Below are 24,802 nucleotides of genomic sequence, written 5' to 3'. Positions count from 1 at the left end.
GCCTCCAGAATTGTGAAAAAATAAATAAGCCACCCACTTGGTGGTACCTTGCTATGGCAACCCCAGAAGCCCAGCAGTCCCCACCAGGGAGGTGGGCTGTGCTGAGTGAACTAGGCCACATCCTTCGTTCACAGAGGGCGGCTCAGCAGAGGCCCAAGTCTGGTTGGGGTCAACACTGCCTCCTGGCTGCTGCCTGCCTCTGTTGTCAGAACTTCTCTTTTTTCCCCTCAACTGGTTAAGTGGTTTCCCATTAACCCTTTAGTTGTTCTGTTCTCTGGGCATAGCAGTTGGTCTCAGAGCTAGGACAGGATGACTCTGTGTTTGAAACAGGAGCCAGGCCAGGCCCTTCACAGCCTTCAGAGAGCTTGGCCTTTTTAGAGTGCATCTCTTTTGTCTGATTTACCTTTTGTCTTCTATAATCTCACTTATGATGATCTTCAAAATTTTTTTCTAAGGTTGTTTGTCTTTAGATTTCTAATTGATCAGACTCAGATTCAGAAAAGGCTCCCAGGCAGCACCAGGCTTTGCCACCCCATTGCAGCATACTCTCCAACCTAGCACAGCACTGCTTGTCCTGTCTCAGAGGGGCCGCTGGACAATGAGGTGGGGGCGCAATGTGCTCTTCAAGGCAGTAAAGATGACAGGAAGCTTCTGGGGGAAGCAGACAGCATGGGGAACAGCTCCGTGAGGCCAGCAGGCTCGGTCCAGCACTTAGGAGTGGCTGCTTTGTTTTGTAGTATTTTAACCACATCAGTATCGAGGACTCACGGGTCTACGAGCTGACCAGCAAGGCCGGACTGTTGTCTCCCTATCAGATCCTTCACGAGTGCCTTAAAAGGTAGGGCGGGTGCTTCCCCTTCTGAGTAGGGTTGTGTGGGGGCTTTTCTTTTGGTGCCCAATGTCTTTACTAGCTGTTTATCCTGGTTCAAGAGGTGATGCTAAAGGCCAAGCCATTGCAAGTATTCCCTGTGTGCACAGAAGCCCCTGTGCCTGCTGGTCAGTCAGAGCCTGTGAGATCGGATCAGGAGAATCCCCTCCTTTTCAGCTGAGATGTGCGGTTTGGGGAAAGGGTTGGCATTGTCTTCATTGAGCCTTTAAAGCCTATCCTGAAGCTGTCATTTCTTCGTCCTCAGCTGATGGCACTGGTTGTCTATGTTTTTTCTTTAAGAAACCATGGAATGGGTGATACATCCATCAAGTTTGAAGTGGTTCCTGGTAAAAACCAGAAGAGTGAATATGTCATGGCGTGCGGCAAACACACAGTGCGCGGCTGGTGTAAGGACTGCCTCCCTCCTCCCTGTCACCCCACTGCAATTTCCCTTGACCACTGGGGAGGTTGCACACTGCCATGTGGCCTGTCTGGGAGCCCTGAGCCTCTGGGGCTTAGTCTCAGGCCACTACCCTGGCATCACTCCCAAGCTCCTGCCTTGTGTGCTGACCACCCGCAGTCCTCCGTGTCCACTGGCATCTCCTATCGACCTCTGTCTGAAAGCCTGTCAGTCTGAGGTGGGACTGTGGTAGTCCTGCCTGTACCAACCCTATCCTCCTAGTTCCTGGGCTTGGGCTGGTCACTTTGGCTAGGCCATGTTTTCCCCCTCCCTGCCACTAGTGCCCCATCCAGCCCATGGTCCCTGTGGCAGGAGGAGGGATGTCCTAGAATGGCAGCAGAGCCCTTGCCCTGCCCTACTCTGTATCCCTGTGCTGGGTGATGTGCCTGCCCCATTTGTGGTCTTTGTGTACACCACCTGCAGTATTTACCAAATTTGGTTGGTTATTTATTTTTAACTTCTTTATTTAAAAAAAATTTTTTTATGTTTATTTTTGAGAGAGAGAGAGAGAGTGTGTGAGCAGGGGAGGGACACAGAGAGAGAGGGAGACACAGAATCTGAAGACAGGCTCCAGGCTCTGAGCTAGCTGTCAACATAGAGCCTGATCCAGGACTCGAACTCACAAACCATGAGATCGTGACCTGAGCCAGTGGATGCTTAACTGGCTGAGCCACCCAGGCGCCCCACTGAATTTGGTTTTTGAAATAACTACATTTTATTTTATCTTATCTTTTAATGTTTATTTTTGAGAGAGTGTGCCATGTATGAGTGGGGGGAAGGGCAGAGAAAGAGGGAGACAGAGAATCCCAAGCAGGCTTTGCACTGTCAGTGCAGAATCTGACGTGGGGCTCAAACTCACACACTGAGATCATGACCTGAACTGAAATCAAGAGTCAGATGCTTAATTGACTGAGCCATCCAGGCACCCCTAAAGTAACCACTTCTGAAAACAACTTTATTTTAAAAGAAAACTTTGTATGACTACTATAAACACAAAACCAGTGTTATGTAAATTAGAAAGTAACACACAAGTTGGCCTTGGGAAAATCACAGAACTCACAGACCTGGGTGTCCCCTGTGATTCAGCAGATATTAGTCCTCACTGAGACACCTTCTGGAGCAGGCAGGTGTGGCATAGAAGGAGTGCTGGCACCATTGACCTCCCTATCTGGGAAGTGTGGCCACCTTGGTCTGTCTGGCCATAGGCATCTCCTGGCACTCAGACCCACTCTGCTCCCTGGCCCCACCTTCCCTCTGCATACATAGAAACTCCTCTTTCAAAGTTCATACACCCTCTGGAAACTCCTCTGGGCTTTCTGGCAGAGCCTCCCTCCCCTGTGCCTGTCCCCAAGGAGCCTTGGGCTATGTGCTTCATGGTACTCGTTTTGCTTGTCTGTATCTCTGGAAGTGTAGGGTGTGGTGGGAGGGTGGCCTTGTAAGTTATGACCTTGGGCCCATTCTGATTTTCTGAAGCCTTTGAGGGAGCTGTTCTGCTAAATGGGGTTAGGGTGGGTCCTGGTCTCAGCTTTGTAAGACTCCAGTGCCCACTGCAGTGGTGGAAGACGTCTGTACCCCCTCCTGTAGAACATGCCGTTTGCTGGGTGGGGGAATGGCAGGTGTGTCTCCTCTGTAGGCAAGGTGGCCATGTTGACAGCTGAATGTTCTAGTGACTCCCTCTCCACATTTCCTCTTCCTTCCTCACAGGTAAGAATAAGAGAGTTGGAAAACAGTTAGCCTCTCAGAAAATCCTTCAGCTGCTGCATCCACATGTCAAGAATTGGGGGTCTTTATTGCGCATGTATGGTCGCGAAAGCAGCAAGATGGTCAAGCAGGTAACCAGGCTCCTCCCCAGGACCTAAGGCAGCCTCTGTGCTTATCATCCTCCCTCCACCGTGGCACACCTGTTTGAGGTCCTGCTGTCACCGGAGATAGTGTTGGGCAGCTCTGCTCTTGTTCAAGGCTGCTTCTCAGGCGCTCTGCTGGGCCATGTCTGTGACCTTGGGGGTGGGAGGTGGTCATTCATGCTGTGTCTCCCTCCCTGAGAAGCCTGGGCCTGGCTCTGGCTGTGTGGGGTGAGCCTGCCCAGCAGGAGGTACACGTGGTGAGTGCTGCCAGCCCCAGTGGAGAGGAAGCTTCTGAGCTGAGACCTGGTGTCTCCCCTTCCCCCACACCGGAACTGCAAGCCCTTGGATTAATTTGAGGACCCCTAGAAGCTTAAGGGAGAGTAAGAGATGCAGGCCACCTCTTCCTGCTTATGAACACCAGTTTTTTTTAACTAAATACCTGTACACGTCATCTGTTTAGTTTCTGCTGTTTTGCCGAGATTGAGAGATTTAAACCAGTACCCTTAGGTTTGTATGTTTTGTGGGGTGGAGGGAAGTCCTGGGAGGTGTTTACATTTATTTTTACCCTGATGTTTCCAGAAATAGTCTGGGTTACCTGCATCCCAGTGAGGGGAGGGGTGGCCATGTGGCATCTAAGGAGGTGACACTGGGCCCCCAGGGTGCTTAGAGAGGAACCTCCAGATATGTGTTGCTGAGAAAACTCCAATGACTGCAGATGAGGCTGATTTCTGCCTTCATGTGCCTTTACTTTTGTGCTGTATCTTGTTTGGGCTAAGATTGAGAAAAGCCTGCTTTGGCCTGTGAGTGGGAACTCTCCCTAAGTTGGAGGATGAGCGTCCAGTCTAGGCACAGCCTCAGCCTGTATCTTTTGGAGGACAGGTGGAGTCTGACACTCGAAGGCATGGCAGGCGGCCTCAGAGATGGCCTTTTCAGACAGGAAGGGCCTCAGGACAGCTTGATCCTGTTCTCAAAGTTGGAGGGTTTGCAGATATGCAGAGAGCGCAGTGTCTAGGGCTGATGGGCTCCCAGCTGGGCCCCAGTGCCAGGGTTTATCCCATCGGGCAGCATGCTGTCCCTGCTGGCGGAGGCCGTACCCTGATCGTTCCACTCTGAGGGTCTGGGCAGTACGAGTGCCCAGCCGATGGCAGGAGTGGAGGCAGCTGGGTGCCAGGATGCCTTTGCCCCATGAAGGGAAGAGGCTGTGGCTTCTGCCTGCTCAGGGTGAGGCAGAAGTGGGGGTAGTATGGTCAGAAAGTGAGCTGGGCAGCTGTGGACTGGTCTGCGTTCTCTGTGGCTGTGTCAGCTGCCAGGTGTAGGTTGGGAGTGCAGCTCTGGCTGCTGGCCATAATATGTCTGTGGGGCCTGCCCCAGGCAGTCCTGAGAGCAAGGTGCTGTGCTCCCCAGGAGACCTCGGACAAAAGTGTGATTGAGCTGCAGCAATATGCCAAGAAGAACAAGCCAAACCTGCACATCCTGAGCAAACTACAGGAGGAGATGAAGAGGCTGGCTGAGGAGAGGGTGAGTGTGCAGGCCTGGCCAGCACCAAAGGCCCCTCCGCACCCTCATCCTCTTGCCCTCAAGGGAGGGGAGGGGCACCTAGCACAGCCACGTTGGCAGCTGTGGGAGGGAAGTCAGCCTCAACACTTCTAGGGTAGATGTGCTTTTCCGTGCGTTTCAGCATTCATGACATTTGCATCAGATCAATTCACTTTTTAGTTACATTATAGAACTCTCAGACCTGGCCTGTGGTTGTGAAGGACCTGCCTTCTGGGTATTTCCACTCAGTACTCAGTTTGAAGGCAGGGACGTTATACCAGTCAGGCCTCCCATTCTCAGGGTCTTGTGGGACACAGACTGCCATCCTGGGCCTCTTCTTTGGGTCCTTGTCATTTCTGTGAGGGAGGAGCATGGTTCACACAACATTGAACCTGGGTAAGGCTCAGTCCCGATGAAGCTTCCTAAAACCACTTGCCTGAGGGTCTTCTAGGCTAGGACCTTGTGAAGCTGTGGTATTTGCCTGGAGGCCTATATAAAACCCCAGGGAGGGGGAGGTGGGGAATGAGAATCTGTTGTATGTTTGGCCTTTCTGGTCCAGGAGATACCTCAAGTTGGGGCGGGGAGAGAGAACCTGCCGTCAAGTTGGGGTGGGGAGAGAGAACCACCTACGTGATTGTCCCTGGTGGCTGTAACTTCCTTGGCCCTTCACTTCTGGGTGTGTGGTCTGCTTCCCAGGGAAGCACCAGCACACAGTTCTCTGAGATGGCATCCAGGGAGACCCAGCCAGCCCCCTATCTGGTCCACTCCTCAGACCTTCCTTCTCATGTGGTGTAGTGCAAAGCAGTGGTGCCCTCCTACTCCAGAGGCTACCTGGTACCAGTGTGCTGAGCTTGCCCCCTCACATATCCACCCTGCCTCAGGAGCCTTTTGCCTGAAGTTGCGCTTGGCCACATGTTCCTACTTTGTTGGCATCCCTGACCTTTGTTGTTCTTTCAGGAGGAGACACGAAAGAAACCCAAGATGTCTATTGTGGCGTCTGCCCAGCCTGGTGGCGAGCCCCTGTGCACTGTGGACGTATGAGGGAGGCAGCAGGGTCAGGCGCGGGGACTGCCAGCTCTGCTGCCAGGGAGACCTCACGCCACTCACTCTGCAGCCTCGGGCCTCCGATCTGAGTTCCTCCCCTGCGGCCAGGCTTCTGCCGTCAGGGCCAGAGGGGTGGGGCTCTGGTGCATGGGGACAGCAGGGCCACGAAGCTCTTCCTTGGGGGCCGCCCACAGGTCTGAGTGGGCGTGTTCAAGGATGGACTCTGCTTGTCCACACAGGTGGAAGCCAAGAGCTTGAAAATAACTGTGGACAACCTCTGCTTATGTGGACTTGCTGCAGACTGGTTTGATGAAGGTTTTCATGTGTGTCAGTACATAACATGCACTGACAAATGTCAGATAAAATGAGAAAGTGGTGGCAAAGTTCTGTGGTACCCTGTGCCCAGGGTTCCCGCAGACCACTGCAGGGACCTGGTCAGAAGGCGCACGCTGGGACCCCCATCCCCTTCCCTGCCTCTTGTGTTTTCCCTTTTTCTCTGAAAAGGTTACAACAGGAAGGAGTATTTCAGACCTTTTTGGTTTAAAATAAACACAATTTTAGAATCAGAACTATTTTTCAGAGATTGTAGGCAAACCCTCAAGGTGATTATTTGCCATCCTTGAAATGCATTGCCAGTGTATGCCTGGCTTGTTGCCCTGGTCCTGGGTTGGCGTGCGGTCCATTTTTCTGAGTAAGTCTTAATGTCCTAAAAACACGCCTTCTTAAGACACTGAGGCCCCTCACCTTCACTGGCCTCTGGCAACTTTTTACTAATGATTTTTGCACAGTCAAGTCCATCTGTCCACCCATCAATTTTTAAAGCTTTTATGAAATTTTAGCATTTGGAAAGAAACTTTTACAGTGAGAGTAGAAGGTAGATTTGGAGTCACGTAGCAGATATAAACAAGTTAATGCATTTTAGCACGGGGATTTTAAAAGAGGAAATAAGGACCCTCAGTGCAATCCATCCGTGATCACAAAGTGGCGCTCTTCTCCAGACCTGGCATAAACACATGGACGGCGGCGGTCTTCCCTGTGACAATGGCTTCACTGGATTTCAAGGGCATTTGCCCTATGCATCCAGGCCTGGTGGCCAGCCTGTTACTTTGACCAGCAGCCTGTGTTTTCCAAGTGGCTCCTGTGGACCAGTGCAGGGATAAGTGTGTTCCTGCCCTGAACCCCAGAGGATGTGGGTGTGCTTAGGGCCCTTGGTTGTCCCCATGTGCAAGGTACAGGTAGTCATCAGTTCCCTGTCACCAAGGCCTGCTCAGGGTGCTGTGTGCTCATGGTGCACTGTCAGCTGCAGGAGCCCAGTGCTGGGTTGCATTGTCACATTCCACGGGTGTGCCTGTTCTCCATCATGTCCCCCGTGGTTGGTGTTGATGGCATTTGTTTTCAGGAAGACAATGTTGGGTCTTGTGTGCCACCCACAGTGTATCCCTCCCTTGCCACCTATGTGACTGAGGTTGGCTTCTGTGTTGACGTTTATAAACAAAACCCTTAAATCAAGTTGCTGTAATTAGACACTTGCTTCTGTCTTGCCTCCTGTCTGCAGCTGTGAATAATCATTTGACTGTGTTTGCTCTCAGAACAGCCAGATGCGCCATTGTGAACCAAAGCTTCGTGCACACGTTAATAGAGGCAGCGAGCTTTGCTGCAGCCTCCCCGTGTCCTTCCTCTGTCCCTCCTATGTGGGTGTGAGTGTTGTGTGCACACAGCCATGCTGTGGCTGCAGAGGGCAGGTGGAGTCTGTACTCATGCCACCTCCATGTGGCCACTGCCTGTTGTGTACCTTCCAGGTGGTGACTAAGCTGTGGCTTTAAGGGTGAGCCTTGATTGTCTGAATGCATAAAGCAAAACTGTCCCAAAAGGGAATGACTGGCGTTTGTTTCTTCTAACCATGTGAGGCTATGGGGCTTTGTGGACCCTCAGCTGGCCAGTATCCCCCTCTTTAGCCTGTCTCACAGGGCTGAGGCATTTGCCTGGGGACACTGCTTTTGCAACATCTGAGCAGTGTCCCAGCCTGGCCTTTGGTCATAACAGTGGCCTCCCTTCAGAGTTCAGGGCCAGATTGGGGATGGAACCTCCCCTCGGGGTGCAGGAAGAGTGGTGCAGCCTGCTGGGCTGACCTGTAGCAGATAGGCCTGGCCCCCTGCCATGTCTCCACCCCACATGCACAACTGGCTTTGAGCCATGAGCTCCCAGTTTCTTCTTCTCTTAGGATAATAAGCAGGAGACCTGGCACTGTTGGCACACTTTCTGTGACTCCCGGCCATGTGGAGGGACTGGCAGCTGGGGGCTCAGACTTAGTCTTGGCAGGGTGCTCAAGGGGCCCTGCTGGCTTCCCCCTGCCCCCCCCCACCCGCAGTAGGGGATAAAGTAAGGGCAGGCCCCATCTGCCAACCTTGAATGCTCATCAGTCATGCCAGTAGTTCAGCAATGGTTTATTCTGACCCTGTGCCCCGGCTAGCCCAAAAGGAACTTGGGAAGAGGAGGGGGGGGGTGTGGTAGGGGACAAGAGCCTAGGGTCCATGGGGACAGGCTGACCCTGGTTGGGGCAGCTGTGTCTCATGCTCTCTAGGTGCTTGCCTGAGCATCCTGAGGTGAGGCAAGGACTTGGGGAGCCCCTTGGCTTCTGCCCCGGTGATGAAGACTGGGCCCTATTCTGAAAGGGCAAGTTTCTAGTGCTCCAGGGACCTAGGAAGAGGTGGAAGCCCCAGTTTCCTGCAGGGTATCATCTGGGGACCCTGGTGGGGGCTGGGCTGGAGGGTCCTGGGGCTCCAGGGCCCCTGTGCCATTGGGGTACTCCACCCTCTCAAACAGGATGAGCATCTCACAATGCGGGGTCTGCGGGAACAGGTCCACGGCCACAGCCTTGACAGGCCGGAAGGGAGTGCCCTTCACCCGATTAGATGGGGCCCTGCAGAGGCTGTGGTGAGAAAGGAGTGTCAAGATCAGCCACGTGAGTCTGGAAGGGGCTCCTGTGGAGGAGGGGGAGGTTGTGTGCAGGGCCCCAATCCACCCCAGATCCCCCCACCTCACACTCACTCGACAAAGTTGCCCATGGCTGCCCGGGGGTTGCAAGAGACATACAGGAGCCGTTTGAGGTTCTCGGCTCTTCGGACAGCCAGGATCACTTTGGAATCTGAGGAGACCCAGATGGGATGGGCATCAGGTCTGAGGCTGCACAGCTTGGTGTGCCATCCCAACATCCCTGCCCACCACCTTCCCCTTAACCCCCAAATGGAGACCACTTACGCAGGCCAGCACGAGGAGGGTCCAGGATGGCAACAAGCTGCTGGGAGGCCAGTCTGCTCACCAGAGCGGGCACCAGGTCCTCGGCTCTCCCACAATGGAACTCAACATTGCTCAACTCTGGACATGGCATGACAGCCCTGTCAGGGGACCAAGGACACTCTCCCCCACAGGGCTTTGCCTGGTGTCCTGAAGTCCCTGGCCAGAGATGCATTAGGAAAGCCTGTTGTCTAGGGAGGCTGCTCACCTTCCCCCATCAGGCAGCCTCAGGCATCCTGGACATGTGTTAAGTCCACGTAATAGGAGCCCTCCTGTACTCTCTGCCCTCACCCCACCCACCATGGGCCCTAAGAACCACCTGGTGGGTCCCAGGTGCTGTGCTGAGGGTATGCAGCAGAGGCATCTGCTGCCCACCTTTGTGGGGCGCTGGCTCTCACCATTGTCTTGGGCATTCACCCGGGCATCTTCCACAGCCTCCTGGCAAAGCTCAATTCCTACAACTCTCTTCACCTTCTGAAACCAGTAAAGGACAGACTCATGGCATTCTGACCCATCCTGGGGGCTTCTTAGGGAAGGGAACAGCAGGAGGCATTTGGAGAGTGGAAGAGAATCTGGCAGACTACGGTTAACCTTAGTCTTCGGGCTGGGGATCACGGAGGATCATGAGGCAGGTGACAACATGGGTGGTGTGGGGAGGGTATCCACAGGCAGGGCAGGAGGGCTCACCGGGGCCAGTGCCAGGCCAATGGTGCCAGTGCCGCAGCACACGTCTAGCACTGTGCTCCCTGTGTCCAGCTGGGCCCAGTCCTGGATGACTGTGTAGAGCACCTCGGCTGCCGGGGTGTTCACCTGGAGGGTGAGCCGGCAGTGTCAAGGATGTCAGGGGAGCCCTGCTGCCCAAGTTGGCTTCCCCTCCTGCCCACCTCCCCCACTGCCCCATGCCAAGCACTTGCATTCCCTGGGCATCTTTCCTGCCTCTGTGGCCCAATTCCTGGCTCGCTCACTTTCTTCCTAGGTCTCCTGATCCTACCCCTCCCCTACGTCTAACCATCAGGGAGCCAGAAGCCTAGTCCTCAGACTGACCCTCAATCCCATGAGGGTTGCCTGGCAACCTCAGTCTCCTAGCTTTAAAAGGCAACGATGCTGATATCACCACCCCTCGATCAATTATGAAGCTCTTTTCTGAGTACTAGAGCTCACACCAGAGCCCTGGCATTACTTCAGCTCCTGTTCTCACACCCCACATATGGCTCTCCAAGAGGGTTGTCAAAGAATCTAATGGCAAATGATCTTTCATCTACCTTACAATCCTTGTGGCTCCCCTGCCTGGACATTATCCCCAGGTCTCTTGCCAGGCTAATCCTTTGTCACTGCCCTAGCCCACTGTCTCCATCACATCTTGATATCATGTCAGGTCTCCCTCCACATGTCCTCATGATCCTAAGAAATTTGGGGCTACCTGAAAGAAGGCATGAGGGGAGATCCGGAAGGTCAACCCCAGCAGGTCCTCGTGGATGCATCGGTCTCCAGCCACGTGCTCCAGGGGCAGGCCCTCCAGACTGGGAGTCTTTCTGTGGATGGTAGGGTAAGGTCCATCAGTATCACTAGCCCTTGCAGGGACCCACCCCATCCCTACCCAGGGTCCTCACCGCTGTCCCTCCTCTACAAAGTAGAGGCAGGTCACCCCAGTGGCCTTGCCTGGCCCTGCCATGAAGTGCTGTGCCAAGGAGGCCTTCAGCCCAGCCAGTTCCTCAGGGCTCAGCTTCTGGGTAAGCAGTAGAAAAGGCCTTGTAAAGTTGCATCACAACTCACTGTGGCCCAGACACCCTCCCCCAGCAGGGCCTCCTTGCCTGAGACCTGGGGGTGGAAGTAAACAATGGCCATCGCTTGGCCACGGCGGCTGGTGCGCACAGTCAGCTGCTTCCAGTGGCCTGAGTATGTCTCTGGGTTGTACGCGGAGTATGGAGTGGACCTGTGGTGGGAGCCATGAGCGGCCCTGAGTCCTCAATATCTGCCAACCAGGACTGGGCGAGCAGTCTCCCTGCTCTCCCCTCCAGCCCCACCCACCAGATCACAATCCCAGGATCCCCCTGGCAGGCCCTCTGCTCCCAGACCACCTCAGGACTTCTTGGGGCCCCTAGCCCAGCCATAAGCCCTCACCGGATGAACTCCTGGAAAGCCTTCACCACCTGCTTGGTGGCCCCAGGGATGTGCACGGTGTCAAAGGGGGCTGCCACAGCACATGTCCCGCCCTTGTACTTGCCAAGCCGACAGCCGACTGTGTTGTCCTCCCCGTCCACCCCGACGCCAACCAGAAACTCACACTTATTACGATATTCGGTCTGCAGGGAGGGTAGAGGGAGGCAGAGAGACATGCCTGACCTTACCCTGGCCATCCAGCACTTGTGAGTGGACAGAACAGCTCATCAAGTGAGAGATGGTGGTGAGCAAGAGGCTCTAGTTCCCCCACAGTGCCTGGCAGTCCAGGAGATGGGGCTGACAACAAGTAACAGTCATGTGAGAAATAGGAAAAATAAATACAAAGCATGAAAAGGGATGGCAAAGATAAGTGAGAAGAGCTCCTTTAAGAACATGAGGTGAGTTTCTGGCCACACCAGCCGGGCCTGACCTGCTGGGGTGATGGCCTAACCCCCTCCAGCGGGCAGCAGGCCTTGTTGTGCTTGTGCCTCTGTGAGAGCAGCCAGGGCAGCAGGGCGCGGTTGGTGCTCCCAATTTCCCTGCAGGATGAGGTGGGGCCAAGGTTGGACTCAGCCCGCTGCCCCTGCAACCCTCCCCAGCTACTCTCCAAATACCCAGGTCTTCTGGGCCCCTCCCTTGGGATCTCAGTGTCCCCACTGGTTACACATGGGTCTCAGTGGTTAGCTACCCAAGAGACCATGCAGGACCTAAGGATGTCTATACAGAGCACGGGACGGCTGAACAAGCATAGAGCTGAGCAAAGTTCCAGGGCCAAGAGGGTGATCACCCGCACTCACTTGGCGAGCTTCTGTAGCACCTGCTCGCACTCCAACCGCTTCAGCTCAAGCTGTTCAGCATAGGGCACGGTCCAAAGTGGGGTCACTACATCTGCGATGCATGTGGCCGTGGGCTCACCCTCATCCTCACGCCGCCTCTTTCTGGCCATGGGATCAGCCTTGGGTCGGGCCAAGCGCACGCTGAGTGGACGGCCCTTCCAGAGGGCACCGTGCAGCACGCGCAGGGCCTTGTCCCGCTCAGCGGCGCTACGGAATGTCACAAAAGCGCAGGGAGGTTGCCCAAAGAGTTTGGTCTTATGAGGCTGTAGGCCAAAGCGGCCCAGAAAGCGTCGGACATCACTGAAGCTGGCGTGGCGAGGCACATTCTGCAGCTCCAACTTGAAGATCTCCGAGGTAAACAAGTCGTCCCTGATGTAGCTGTAGAGCCCAGGCTGAGGTACAGACTCTGCAGCCACCCCAGCCCCACCTTCCTCCTCCTCCTCTTCCTCCTGAGGGGCTAGGGCTTCAGGGCTGCCCTGGGCACTGTTGCTGTCCTGGCTGCAGCCCTCCATGGGCACAGGGCCCTGTGTGGAGACAGGAGGGGCTGGGCTGCGGGCTGCACCCTAGAACCTGAACGCCCCAGTTCGCTAGCCCCACATCCAGACCTCCATTAGTGCACCCTATGCCCAGCCTCACCCCCATTCCCTTCCCTCCTCTCCCAACTCACCTCCGATCCCACTTTTCTCCCAGGGGTTTCCCCCTCCGCCCCCATCTCCATCCCTTCCCACCCGGTCTCCCATCAGAATCTCCCTTCACTTTACTTCACTGTCGAGTTTATCACTCATCGTCCGCCCGTCCGCTGCCCGGACTGGGGGCTCCACGAGGGCTGCCTCCGCCACCTGGTCCTGGTCCTGGCAAAGGGAGGCAGGCGCTCAGAGGGCAGGTGCGACGCCGCGAGGTCTATCCCCGGCTCCACCCCGGACAAGGCGGGACTCGAACCCTCCGTGCTCAGGTTCGGGTCTCGGGCATGGGGTGTGCCGCCTGCCCGCCAGGGGCCTGCGCCGGCCGCTCACCTAGCCGGCCGCTCTCCCGCCGCCAGCGAGTGCAGCAGAGGCCGCGCGTCTCTATCATCCTGGCTTCCGGTGACATCATCACCACGCGTCACCTCCTACCCCCAGCCCTTTTCTCGTGCTCGAGGGGCACGCGCTGCGGTGGGGCGGAAGCGCGCGCGAGGGCCGCCGGGAGTACCCACTCCCCTGGCTGCCGGGCGGGCCGGGCATGCGCCGCGGGCGTTTTGGCGGGAAGCGCGGGGCGGGCTGGACAATGAGAATGTCCGCGTGTGAGCCAATAAAGCTGCGCTGGTTTTGAATCGCGTCGCGTTTCCCGCCGCCGGGGTCAGGGGTCGGGGTTCGGGTCGCGGGGCGGAGGGAAGAGCGGGAGGGCGGGAGGCGCCGGCGCCAGACGCGGAGGAAAGGAGCCACGACTAGCCGCCGAGAGGCCGCGGAGCCAGCGACGACCGAGCCAGCCGAGCCGCTGCCGCCGCGTCCCCATGGCGGCCGCCAAGGTGCGGCCGGGCTCGGGTGGGGACTGGGCGGGGGCCGGGAGGCCGAGGCCGCTATCGGCGGCCACGTGGGCGGCCCGCGCCGCCGTTGCCAACCCCCGCTGGCCTGTGGGCTCGGCTCCTGTTGGGGCCTCGGTGGCGCGGGGTCGGAACTTTGGGGGAGCGCGGCCTGGGGGCTAGAGGCCTTCGGAGCCAGGTCGCACGATGGCTCCGCGGGCTCGGGGGCTGCCTGGCGCCCGCGTGACCTTGGGGCGGTCCCAAGTGGGGCCGGGAAGCTCCATCCAGGCGTGGGGCGGCCCGCCGCCCAGACTCCTCGGTCTCGAGTTTACTTCGCCGCTCGCCTGAGAAGTGGGGCGGGTGGCGGGTTTCCCCTGGCTCGGCCCACTTGCAGGCTTCCCACCAAAACCGTGCGTCCCTTCCTCCCGTCGCCTACGCAGTACTTCATTCATTCTGTTCTCACGTCTTGAGCCGCCACAGGCCTCTGTGGCAGAAACTCACGTTTCAGCGGGGTGGACGGGTCCTGGTCGAACCGACCCAGAGTGGGGGTGGCTTTGTTGACCGAGGGCATCTGCTCGGGTGAGCTGACCCTGGTGGAGCCGCAGTGCTTATCCAACCAAGGAAAGCAATGAAAGCTTATATATTTTCTTTTTTGGCTCGAGTCTGGTAGGGAGGTCTCCCAGCTTACGGATTTATAGATCAAGCCACGTGTTCTGTGAGACTTGAACCTCAAATATGATTCTTTGTGCCCTGTAGTTTAATAAATTGCATCAGAATCTTAGGGCTCATTGTACGATTTCTGTTGACACATCAACTTTCTGGTTTAAGATCAAATTGCTAACAGAACTGTGAATTGCGTGTAAGCACTAGCCATCCTGTAGCAACCTTTTTCCTTTCTGCTAAGCAAGAGCACAGATTTTTCTCAACCAGTAAAAACCCAAATGGTTGCTTTTTGATTAAAGGGTGACAACTGTACTTGAGACCCTCTTCTGTCGTTGCATCTTTTAATCATTTGCCCTTGTGATTATCCACATTTTACAGATGAGGAAACTGAGGTTCAAGTGATGAGGCAGTTTCTCATCTGCCAGTAGGTGGCTCAATTTAGGAGCCCCAGTATGTGCACAGTTGTGATTGATGCATCTGGGGAGGGTGCTGAAATTCAGCATCTTATTGCACTCTGTGCGTGCAAACCCTTATGTGAAAGACTGTGGGCTTAATCTCTTGTTTGGGGATGAGGCCGTTCACTAGGAGGGGTGCCCACTGCTGAGCTCTGGGTGAGGGGCACGCTCTGGCGCCAGCAGAGTCACCTCTCTGCACCTCACTCCACAGGACACCCATGAGGACCATGACACCTCCACCGAGAATGCAGATGAGTCCAACCATGACCCCCAGTTTGAGCCTATAGTTTCTCTTCCTGAGCAAGAAATTAAAACGCTGGAAGAAGATGAAGAAGAGCTTTTTAAAATGTAAGTAAGCTCATGTTGCTCCAGAAACATGTATCCTTTTTTTTTTTTTATGTTTATTTGTTTTTTGAGAGACAGAGTGTGAGCAGGGGAGGGGCAGAGAGAGAGGCAGACAGAATTTGAAGCAGGCTCCAGGCTCAGAGGTGTCAGCACAGAGCCCGACGCAGGGTTCGAACCCATGAACCATGAGATCATGACCTGAGTCAAAGTTGGAGGCTTAACCAACTGAGCCACCCAGGCATCCTGAGAAACATGTATCTTTTAATTTTTTTTTTTTTCAACGTTTATTTATTTTTGGGACAGAGAGAGACAGAGCATGAACGGGGGAGGGGCAGAGAGAGAGGGAGACACAGAATCAGAAACAGGCTCCAGGCTCTGAGCCATCAGCCCAGAGCCCGACGCGGGGCTCGAACTCACGGACCGCGAGATCGTGACCTGGCTGAAGTCGGACGCTTAACCGACTGCGCCACCCAGGCGCCCCAACATGTATCTTTTAATGTAAGATTGAAGTTACAGTTTTTACAGGTGTCAAGGTCTTGGCCTGACCTTAAATCGGACTGGGGCTGAAGAAAGGGCTTGGAATTGTATGATGACTAATCCTACGTGGAAAATCAGGGCTGCTGTTAGAATCTACTCTTTCGATAACTCTTCACTGGGTGCCCCTGTTTCCCGGCAGCCAGTGCTGTGGAGAGCACAGGTGCTCCCTGGTGTCCTGTCCCTGCTGCTCTGACCACCAAGGTGCATCTCCACAGCCTCCTGTTCATGTCACCTTACAGGCTTGCTACCTCCCAAAACTCCCATGGCCCCCTTCTTCTGGTTGAATAGGGAGTCTCTACCATTATTAATACTATTTTTCTTTTGCACGCCAGACTTTGGCATCCTGAAATTTGTGAACTCCCAATTCAGCGTTTTTAATGCACAAAATAATGCCTGGAATTACAAATGAAAATGGATGTGTTATGCTTATCGAGATTACTTTCTAAATATTATCCTGCATGTGTTTGACACCTTCAGTGTGAGGCTATGACGGCATGTGTCGTTTTTAAGTAGTACTGGCACCAGCCATGTGTTGAGATGTCTGCGACAAAATCCACACTGCTGAGACTGACCCGTTGTCTGTACTCAGAATCACAGGAAACGTTAGACTCAGTCACAAGTTAATGGAAACAGGCTGGAGCGTTTTTCCTGTCCAAGTGGAGTTCTCCACCGTCTTCAGATTCTAACTAAGAAGCCAGATGAGGATTTGAGTGCTTTGCTGTGAGTGGGGGGCAGGGAACAGTGATCCCTCCCTCTAAGGAAGGCAGACTGGGGAGACCAGCCCTTTCCCACCACCCCCAAAGGCCTGGGGAAGGAGAGTCATATACATCCTTTTGGTCTCAGAGTGGTAGGTGAGTCCCTGAAGATACTGGTTTTCCACGTCTCTGGTTTGCCCGGAAATGGTGCTGCAGCCAGGGGCTGGCTCCTCCCAGCAGCTGGTGCTGCTGTTCTTACCCTCTTCAGCCCTCACAGGGCCGAGAACTGCTTTCAGTGTCCTGGACACAGGCCTTTCCTGAGGGAAGTGAGGCCAGCAGGTCAGGCCTTTGCGTCTGGGCCCTTGGGCTCCAGGTGAAAGCTCTGCGGGCATCCTTGTGAGGGCACTGTCTCCCGTAACAGAATTGAGTTTGGGAGAGAGAGCAGAGTGTGGTGCAGGAAATGAACCAGCAAGGCTGGGGTCCTGTGGGTAAGGAAATGGAGGACATCAGCCTGAAGTCCTAAAGGCAGGACTGCTGGGCTCACCATGGGAGCCCATCTGGGTGGGAGCCTTGGCTGGGCCCAGTGTGAGGTGCTACTCAGAGCAAAAAGGCAAGACGTTGGGCCAGAGCCTCGTGGTCTGAACAGAGAGGTCTGCAGAGGTCTCTCTGGGTTGGGGGGCCTGGGAAGCACAGGGTGCATCTCACAGCAGAGGGAAGGGCTGGCCCTGTGGAGGGCAGGGGTCCTCAACCTCCATCTGCTTCCTTGCTACCCTCTACAGCCCTATGGGACACCAGGGGCTCCCCTGCACTACGATCACAGGCAAGCCCAGCATATTCAGGAGGTGTCTTTGTTGAGAAGTTGTGTCTTTCTGTTGGAAAGTTATGTGGTGGTTGTACTCGATTTGGCAGCACATATACTAAAATTGGAAAGTTCTGTGGTTGTAGAAATCCCTTTTCTTTTTCACTTCATTATTCCAAGTAAATACTAGGAATGTTGTTTTGCTTTTTTGGTAATTTTTTGACTTAATCGTCCTAGAAGTACAAAGAAAGGGAGGGGCGTCCGTGGAGACTCCAGGTACAGGAAATAAGTGTTGTTTGCCAGCAAACGTTTGACTGTTTATTCTGTCTTCACACACATTTAAGCTCTCTTGTAATGGCTTTTCTTGAAGGCGGGCAAAGCTATTCCGATTTGCTTCAGAGAACGATCTCCCAGAATGGAAGGAACGAGGCACAGGTGATGTCAAGCTTCTGAAGCATAAGGAGAAAGGGACCATTCGCCTCCTCATGAGGAGGGACAAGACCCTGAAGATATGCGCCAACCACTACAGTAGGTGGCCTCTTGGGAGTGTGTTTTCACTCTAAGTTCCAGCGCTGCACATGAGGATGCCTTCAGATCTTTGGGCAGGTTGCTTTCAGTGCTGGGCTAGGAATCTGGGAGTGCATTATGACATAGAGTGCATATTTGCAGTGTGTTTTGAACTTAAAATAGGAAATGAAGTTTTCCAGCATGCTCTGAACTCAGAGCAGACCTGCAGAGAAGCTTATAGCACACAAGATGTGGAGCCCAAGCAGACAGGACATGATGGGGTGGAAGCAGAGCCCCAATGTGGGCTTAGGTCCGTGGAGCACCTGCCCAAGGATTGGACAGTGCTGTGAGGATGTGTGCTCCCATTTGTATTTTGTTGTGCCCAGTAGGCAGCCTTCCCACTCTTTGGTGTGTTCTGTCCCTGCCGGGTGTTCCCTGGTGAGAACACAGAGGGAAAGGGGTGCAGAGAGAAGGTGGCTGCCTCATCTTTAGGTGTCTGTGAGACCAAACAGATAGTGGGTGGTGACAGGTTGAGGCCCTTGAACACGTGTGATGCATTAACCTGGGGCTCAACATGGTTGGGGGATGGGAGGGTCTGGGGAAAGCCACACCAGGCCTGGCCTGTGAAGGGGTGACAGTAAGTCCCCGCCATATCAGTCTTTTGGCTGCTAGGTTGTTCTGCAGTGCTATGTGTGTTTGGAAGTAGATGTGTCTTGGGCTCCATTCCTGATCTGGTGCCGTGTCTGTGTTACTGGGTAGAATGCATGTCTGGCGAGGGAGGGCCCCTCTTCTGGACACCTGGGGTGACCTGGCAGGAACCTGAGCAGAGCAGCTCTTGAGGGTGATGTGGAAGGATGGGCGGGTTTGCAGAAATCCTCCTGAGAGGTGGCAGGGAGGGGCTTTCTTGCCTTCCTTAGGGGCCATTCTGGTAGTCCTCTTGTGTGTCTCCCTCTTCCCCCACCTGTCTGCTCTGGCCCCTGGCCTCCACTCCAATTTGAATCGCTCCCCAGGGGACTTCCTGACACCCTGTGTTTCTTCAGGAGCCTTGTCAGATCACTGGGTTGTTTCTGAGTTGCAGGTGTGTTTTGGGACCCCTACATACCATAGACCCTTAATGTGCCAGGTGGGTGGTGGCAGCAGGAGGCCATGGCATCTCTGTGCTCTGTAGAGGTCAAGGGCTCGCCAGGTGTCTGCATGGGGATGGTGTGACTGTTGCCGGTTCAGGCGGTCAATATGTGCTCAGGTCCCTGGAGACCTCTGCCAGGGGCACAGGGGTGCACAAGTGTGCTCTTGTTCTTTGCGCAGTCAGTTTCTCCTTTTGGGTCTGTGCAGAGCCTGAGGACATGGGTGTATCTGCTTATTCCAGATTCCTACTTATTCCATGGTGTATGTGCATGTCACCAGGGCCCATGGTGTCTACTTGTGGTGGCCTTGTCTCCTAGGGACCCTGGCAAGTGCAAAGCTGACTCCATGTCCTCCTGGATGATTACCCCACTTATGGCTTCTGTCCCCCACTTCCCAATGGGCCAGCTACCTGATGGTGTGGTTGAGCAAGGACATAGCTACATGATGGGTGCTCCACAGGAAGGGCTGGGCGTGAGTGGCTCTGTTGGCGTTGGAGCCCTTGTTCCAGTGGGATTGGAGATCCTTTCTGAGATGTTCTCCTCGTCAGGGAGCAGGTCTCCCTGTTCCCAGATTTAGGACAGTCCTGTGGGGTTTTTTTTGTTTTTTTTGTTTTTGTTTTTTTTTTCAATGTTTGTTTCTTTTTGAGAGAGAGAAAGAGACAGCGCGCAAGCAGGGGAGGGGCAGAGAGAGAGAGGGATACACAGAATCAGAAGCAGGCTCCAGCCTCTGAGCTGTCAGCACAGAGCCCGATGTGGGACTTGAACTCACAAGCCTTCGAGCTGTGAAATCATGACCTGAGCCAAACTGGGCCGCTTAACTGACTGAGCCACCCAGGCACTCCAGGACAGTCCTGGTTTTAAGTGAACATGGGACATTTTCAAAGAGGTTTGAGTAAGATCCTGTATCCCACAGGAGTTTGTCTAGGCCTGGTTGGTGGACCCCAAGGCGGGACCTCCTGTTGCCCGGGGTGGTCTCGTAGCAGTTGTCAGGATCCTCACATGGCTCTTCTTCCCCAGTCACGCCAATGATGGAGCTGAAGCCGAACGCAGGCAGCGACCGTGCCTGGGTCTGGAACACCCACGCCGACTTTGCCGATGAGTGCCCCAAGCCAGAGCTGCTGGCCATCCGCTTCCTAAATGCTGAAAGTAAGCAGAAGAGCCACCAGGCCCTTGGGTACTGCTTTTCAGGAAGAACTGATAGTGCCTGTGAGAAGCTTGTGGGAGGGACCAGTCTCACTCTGCTGTCTGGTGCTCTCTCAGGGGCAGGAATGTGAGTGCTGCAGTCGACCTGTGTACCCTCGAGGCTTCATGTGGGCTCTGATGAGAGCAGTGCCTTTTCCCTTTTAACCTCAAAGGGAGGTGGGCATCCAGTCTACCCAGGGCAGGCATGTCCCCTCGCAGCCACCTGACTGCCAGCAGGTGCTGGGATCCCAGGCCCATGGTGACCTCTCCCCAGCTTGGATGTCTTTTCCAGCCCTGATTGTCAGAAGTGCCCAGTGGGCCTCATCTAGTAGCTACTCTGACATGAGTGGAGAGCAGAGTGTCTGGCCAGGAGGCTCCTGACCCCTTGGTTTTACATGGCCACCAGTGCTGTGTACCATTCTGCCCAAATTGTCACAGAGTCAGGTGGAGGGAGATGGGCCAACCTAGCTACCAGTCCCTGGAGAGACTTGAGAAACAGTCACTGCTTGGTCCAGGCAAGAGTGAGCCCAGGGCTGTGTCCTTAAGTCACCCATGGGACGAGCCCTTTGTGAATCTTGGCTCTTCAGACCTTTTAGGTCTCTTAGGAGGTCTCTTCTCTTCTTTCTGCAGATGCACAGAAATTTAAAACAAAGTTTGAAGAATGCAGGAAAGAGATCGAAGAGAGAGAAAAGAAAGGTGACGTGGAGTTGGGGGTGGGGACTGCCTCGCAGACTCACTCTGCACCTGGCTGCAGCCCCAGGCGGGTGCTTTTTCCGTCTGCCAGAGTAACATCCCAGGATGCTGTGACCACCTTGACCTGTCATGGGTGATGCAGTTGTCTGGGGACACGGTGCTTCTGGGGAGTGAGGTAGCCATAGAGGCCCCAAGCCATGTGCTCACTGGCCTGGCCTCACAGCACCCAGGCTAGCCGTCAAGTAAAGTGACGTCTGGCTAGAGCCCACCAGAGGCCAAAGGGGCTTCAAGAGGTCCTCACAGTCACTTGCTTACTTGGGGCCCGATATAACTGAGCTGCCTGACCATGGTCCTAGGTGTGAGCTCTTAATTTGGGTGACCCTGGAGGCTGCCTTGGCTGGCACATGGTGAAGTGGACTGCCCTGTGGCCTTCGCCCAGGGTCACAGGAGGTGGGTGGGCTGGGAAGAGTGGTGCTTCTCGGTTTTCTTACTGTGTCCCCCTATGTCTTAGCAGGGTCGGGCAAAAACGACAATGCTGAGAAGGTGGCCGAGAAGCTAGAAGCTCTCTCGGTGAAGGAGGAGAACAAGGAGTCGGAAGACGCCGAGACCAAGGATAGAGCGGAGGAGGAGCAATAAGCCGCCTTCCCTTGTTTTCTCTTCCTTCCATTCTTTTCCTCTTTTTTCTTTTTTAAAATTTTGCCCTGCCCCTTCTTTTCAGTTTGTTTTTATTCTGTTTTGTTTTTACAAGGGACTTTATATAAAGAACTGAATTCCAACATTCAGGTGGTTTTTTTCTAAGTTTTTGCCCTATTGAAGATGACTTCAGAAAATCCATTCCCCAGTCATGAAAATGTACTGTGCTAACTTTCTTTTCCATAGTGGAAACACTTATTTATAGTCATCAAAAATAGTGAATAAACAACACATTTGAAACCTGCGCGGAGGCAGGACCATGTGTGCGCCGGCCCTGTCCTGGGAGCAGTGTGGGTTCCTGCTGGCTCCAGGATGTTGGAGCAGCGCTGCGGGTCTCACTCATCGCCTCTGGCTCTGCTGTGGGCTCAGTGCAGCTGTTGGTCCCTGGGGCCATGATGCAGCTGAGGTGGGGCAGGTGTGCTGGTGGGGGGGGGGGGGGGAGGAACTCATGCGCTTCTGCCCTGTGGCAAGGAATAGGCTTTTTTGTTGTTGTTTTGCCTCTGAGGTAGGGAAAGGAAGACCGCCAGAGTACCCTGGCCTTTGGTGCAAGACGGCCAAGTGTGTTTCCAGGCTTTGGTTGAGGCCGCGTTTGGTTGGCCCTCTGCCCTGGTGGAGGGAAAGGCCAGTCCCATAGCACACATGTCCAGTCTGGTGCACTGTGTTGGTGGGACTCGGCCCCACGGCCCTTGTTGGACAGCTCACTGCCATCGTTGGAGAGAACTGTCTTACCCGCTCACTCAACGGTGTCTCCATCTGGGTGCAATTTTGGACATCTGCAGTAGCTTTAAATAAAGGGACGTTTTCAAGAATGCAAATGGGTTAGTGCCATTTAGGGGTTTGTCTTATAAAACAAATGGTCTCTAAACATTATCTTAAGTGGGAGAAAGGCTTTTCAGTGCACCAGCAGGCTTTTCAAAAGCATATGTGGTAAAGGGTCCCAGGAGACCACCTGGGTTATGAAGTGTGGCCATACTGCCCTCCAGTGGGGGAGGAGCAAGTTAGGACTGGGCTCTGGAGTGGATGCACTCTCACTCAGCTATTGGTCATTAACACCTGCTAGAGGTGCTTTACATTGTGGCCAGTCTTTTAGCTGTGTCCTGTTCTGTCCAACTTCCCAGTGTGTCCTGTGACCTGTGTCTGATTCCAAACCTTGGATCCTTGTTCCCTCTGGGGGATGCACCTCCAAAGGAAGCTGCTCTTTTTTTGAAAGCCAAACAAAACCTTGCTGGTCAGCATTGTGTTCTGGCAGCCTTGGGCCTCTAGAGGTACAGGTCTGGATGCTCTTGAAGTTGGTGTTGGCACAGAGGTCCTTCCCGCCAAGGAAGGACATTGAAGCTTGTGAAATGCACCTTGCCTATCTTGAATTGGAATTTTGATGTTGTAAAGGACAGGTGTTGCTTCTGTATGGGCCTCTGTTGGATGCACTGATGTGTGTAAGTCTGCCTAGGGCTTGATCCTTCAGGGAAGGGCAGTCAGACATCCCTTTCAGCACAGAATGGTTGTTTAATAGTCTTTGCTTTGGGCTCCAAAACAAGATAAATCCCACTTGATGTAAAACCACAGGCTGACTTCTTTCCTCTTGGGTGATGAATTGTGTCTCCAAGGGGTTAAAACCCTGACAGCGGGGTAGGCCCCTCAGAATGGCTGGGGAACAGAGCTGTGCTGTGACCAGGCTACATTAACGGGGTGCATTTAAAGGTGTGGCTTGCTAAATAATAAAAAATAAAGGTGTGGCTTGCTGACAATGCAGAATGTGCTGCAGAAAGGGAGACATGCAGTCCTGACAGTGGGTCTCACCAGTGAGCAGGGATGTCAGCAGGGGTGTGTGTGTGGGGGGGGGGGAGGCTCTGCCTTGCTCCCCAGCCAGTGTTTTTTCAGCTGGGTTCCTCCCTGTGGCAAAAAGGCAATGGTAAAGTCAGAATTGAGATGCTGACAATATTGGGGATGGAGTAAGAAGTGAGATGATGTACCTTTCTGTTCCAGGTCAGTCCACTGAGCTGCAAGTTGGGCAAGCTTTCTGCTGTGGTTTCCTTCTCCTGGGCATCTTAGCTCCTTAGGAGAGGACTCCTGGGCCAGAGGCCTCACTGGGTCTCCCCCCAGCACCCCTCTCCCCCACCAGGACCCCCCTCTGCCCAGGCAAGTCTGCAGGGATGACACCAAGGAGGTAACAAGCATCCCTTCTTTCCATGACCAGTGCTTGGCACTCACAGCTCTCAGCCATCCTGGTACCCCTACACAGACCTGGAGTCAGACCTGGGCAAGAGCCACCAGTTGGGAGCGTGTTGGGAGGAATGCCTCCCCAAGGGTGGGCCTGCATCCAGAGGCTTCCGGGGGCCTGGGATCCCAGTGCTGGGTTGCAGAAGGGCAGGAACAAAGGCGAAGCTGTGGGTGGGGCATGTATTGGCTGGAGTCTTTCTATGTGAGGACCCTGGATCTTCTATCTGGTGACCTGAGGCCACTAGAGTGCTGAGGCAGAGGTAAGGACGTGTCAGCTCAAGCGTCCGTGCTGCCTTAACCCACTTAGTGCTAGGGTATCCCTCAACCCCGTGCTGGGCCCCCTGGAGTGGGCTCCCCACTGGGCAGAGGCTACAACTGGGATGTTATGAGAAGAAAAGCCCGTTACCATTTTTACTGTCAGGCAGCAGCATTAATGCTCCAGTTCCGGCCCCCAGCCTGGCATCTTTTCTAATGGCTCACAGCCAGCAGCTTGCAGAGCTGTTGCTGGGGCCTTCATAAGGCTCTCACACAGACAGGGAGGGCACAGGGTGAAGAAGCCCCAGGGCCTTTGGTAGCATGGCCTGAAGAGGTGGCCCCTGGGCAGCAAGGGATTCTGGCCAAAATGCGGAAGTCAGGCTGAGGAGGGTGGGGACCACTCCCTCCCTGCCAACCCCCCCTGCCCCCGACCCCCCGCCTTGTATTCCCACCTGGGGAGGCGGCTGGTGGGTCTTGGTTTCTGGGCAGAGGGCTCTGGGAGTGTGTAGGAGGGAACAGACTGGCTGGTCCTCACTGTGGAGGCTTCAGAACTTGCCCCAGGTCCCAACCTCCCAGAGGTTCTGCACTGCTGCCAGGTTGCTCAGCCCACTCCAGCCATACCGCAGCTAGGCACTGCAAAGCTTGCAGGTCCACCTTAAGCGGCAGCGGCACTGGCGGGTGGGATTTCCTGCAGGAGGTGGGCCTGCCCACAGGCCTATCCCAGGCAGGGGCAGGGTGCCTCGCGCTTCCCGAGGGGCACTCCACCCTGCTTTGGGGAGGCTGAGGGGCTCATCCGGCCCTAGCTCTCCCACATGCACACATTCCCAAGCATGCAGCTTGGGTCAGGATCATGAGAGATCAGCGCCCCCTCCCCCCCTTACCCTGCCCACTAGCAGGACTTAGTTCAGTCGAGTGGCCCGAGGGCTGTGGGATGGACAGGAGATAAACAAAGAAGGTGCCCATACAGCGTCACAAATATTCCACCCCCTTGAATGCCAGGGGGGCTCCAGGTGAGAGGGGTCTGGCCCTATCCGGGAATAGCAGGGACATCAACCTGATCCCAGGGACAGGCTCCGAGGTGTTTAGGGAAAAGTCTG

The 24,802-nt window shown here is 54.8% G+C and overlaps 3 protein-coding genes and 1 non-coding gene across 6 annotated transcripts in view; 3 read left to right on the top strand and 1 right to left on the bottom strand.

The window, feature by feature from the left end:
- The window catches only part of DGCR8 (DGCR8 microprocessor complex subunit), a 34,762-nt gene extending 27,140 nt beyond the window's left edge, over positions 1-7,622 (top strand). The window contains exons 10-14 of the mRNA XM_047098237.1: positions 738-838; positions 1,169-1,275; positions 3,033-3,160; positions 4,577-4,690; positions 5,666-7,622. Coding sequence (XP_046954193.1) covers positions 738-838; positions 1,169-1,275; positions 3,033-3,160; positions 4,577-4,690; positions 5,666-5,749 — 534 coding nt within the window. The 3' untranslated portion in view covers positions 5,750-7,622. The remainder of the gene's footprint in view (positions 1-737; positions 839-1,168; positions 1,276-3,032; positions 3,161-4,576; positions 4,691-5,665) is intronic.
- Positions 7,623-8,180: 558 nt separating this feature from the next.
- On the bottom strand, positions 8,181-13,114 carry TRMT2A (tRNA methyltransferase 2 homolog A). 2 transcript variants are annotated; one of them, XM_047098240.1, is made up of 13 exons: positions 13,056-13,114; positions 12,804-12,893; positions 12,004-12,566; positions 11,637-11,745; positions 11,168-11,349; positions 10,865-10,979; positions 10,657-10,772; positions 10,467-10,578; positions 9,734-9,856; positions 9,445-9,520; positions 9,011-9,205; positions 8,801-8,897; positions 8,181-8,681 (listed from the first exon to the last, which is right to left on the bottom strand). In XM_047098240.1, the coding sequence occupies exons 2-13, from the start codon at positions 12,825-12,827 to the stop codon at positions 8,450-8,452; spliced, it is 1,944 nt and encodes a 647-aa protein (XP_046954196.1). In that variant the 5' UTR covers positions 12,828-12,893; positions 13,056-13,114; the 3' UTR covers positions 8,181-8,449. The 2 variants fall into 2 exon arrangements, with proteins under 2 accessions (XP_046954196.1, XP_046954197.1); XM_047098241.1 differs by lacking the exon at positions 13,056-13,114 and having other exon boundaries at positions 9,011-9,127; positions 12,804-13,007.
- Positions 13,115-13,410: 296 nt separating this feature from the next.
- RANBP1 (RAN binding protein 1) lies at positions 13,411-21,318 on the top strand. Of its 2 annotated transcripts, none has more exons than XM_047098243.1 (6): positions 13,411-13,546; positions 14,870-15,006; positions 17,405-17,562; positions 19,683-19,811; positions 20,478-20,543; positions 21,055-21,318. In XM_047098243.1, the coding sequence occupies exons 1-6, from the start codon at positions 13,532-13,534 to the stop codon at positions 21,174-21,176; spliced, it is 627 nt and encodes a 208-aa protein (XP_046954199.1). In that variant the 5' UTR covers positions 13,411-13,531; the 3' UTR covers positions 21,177-21,318. The 2 variants fall into 2 exon arrangements, with proteins under 2 accessions (XP_046954199.1, XP_046954198.1); XM_047098242.1 differs by having other exon boundaries at positions 21,052-21,318.
- LOC124525720 (small nucleolar RNA SNORA77) lies at positions 20,575-20,700 on the top strand. Its single transcript, XR_006965546.1, has one exon. It is a non-coding gene; the product is annotated as a small nucleolar RNA SNORA77 (small nucleolar RNA).
- Positions 21,319-24,802: the final 3,484 nt, after the last annotated feature.

The sequence above is a fragment of the Lynx rufus genome, unplaced genomic scaffold (assembly GCF_022079265.1).
Source record: "Lynx rufus isolate CCGP_SWC_20201006 ecotype Redwood Valley unplaced genomic scaffold, mLynRuf1.p SCAF_45, whole genome shotgun sequence".
Taxonomy (NCBI): Eukaryota; Metazoa; Chordata; class Mammalia; order Carnivora; family Felidae; genus Lynx; species Lynx rufus.
Note: the sequence above shows the minus strand (reverse complement) of the source record. Positions and strands in the feature narration are given on the sequence as shown.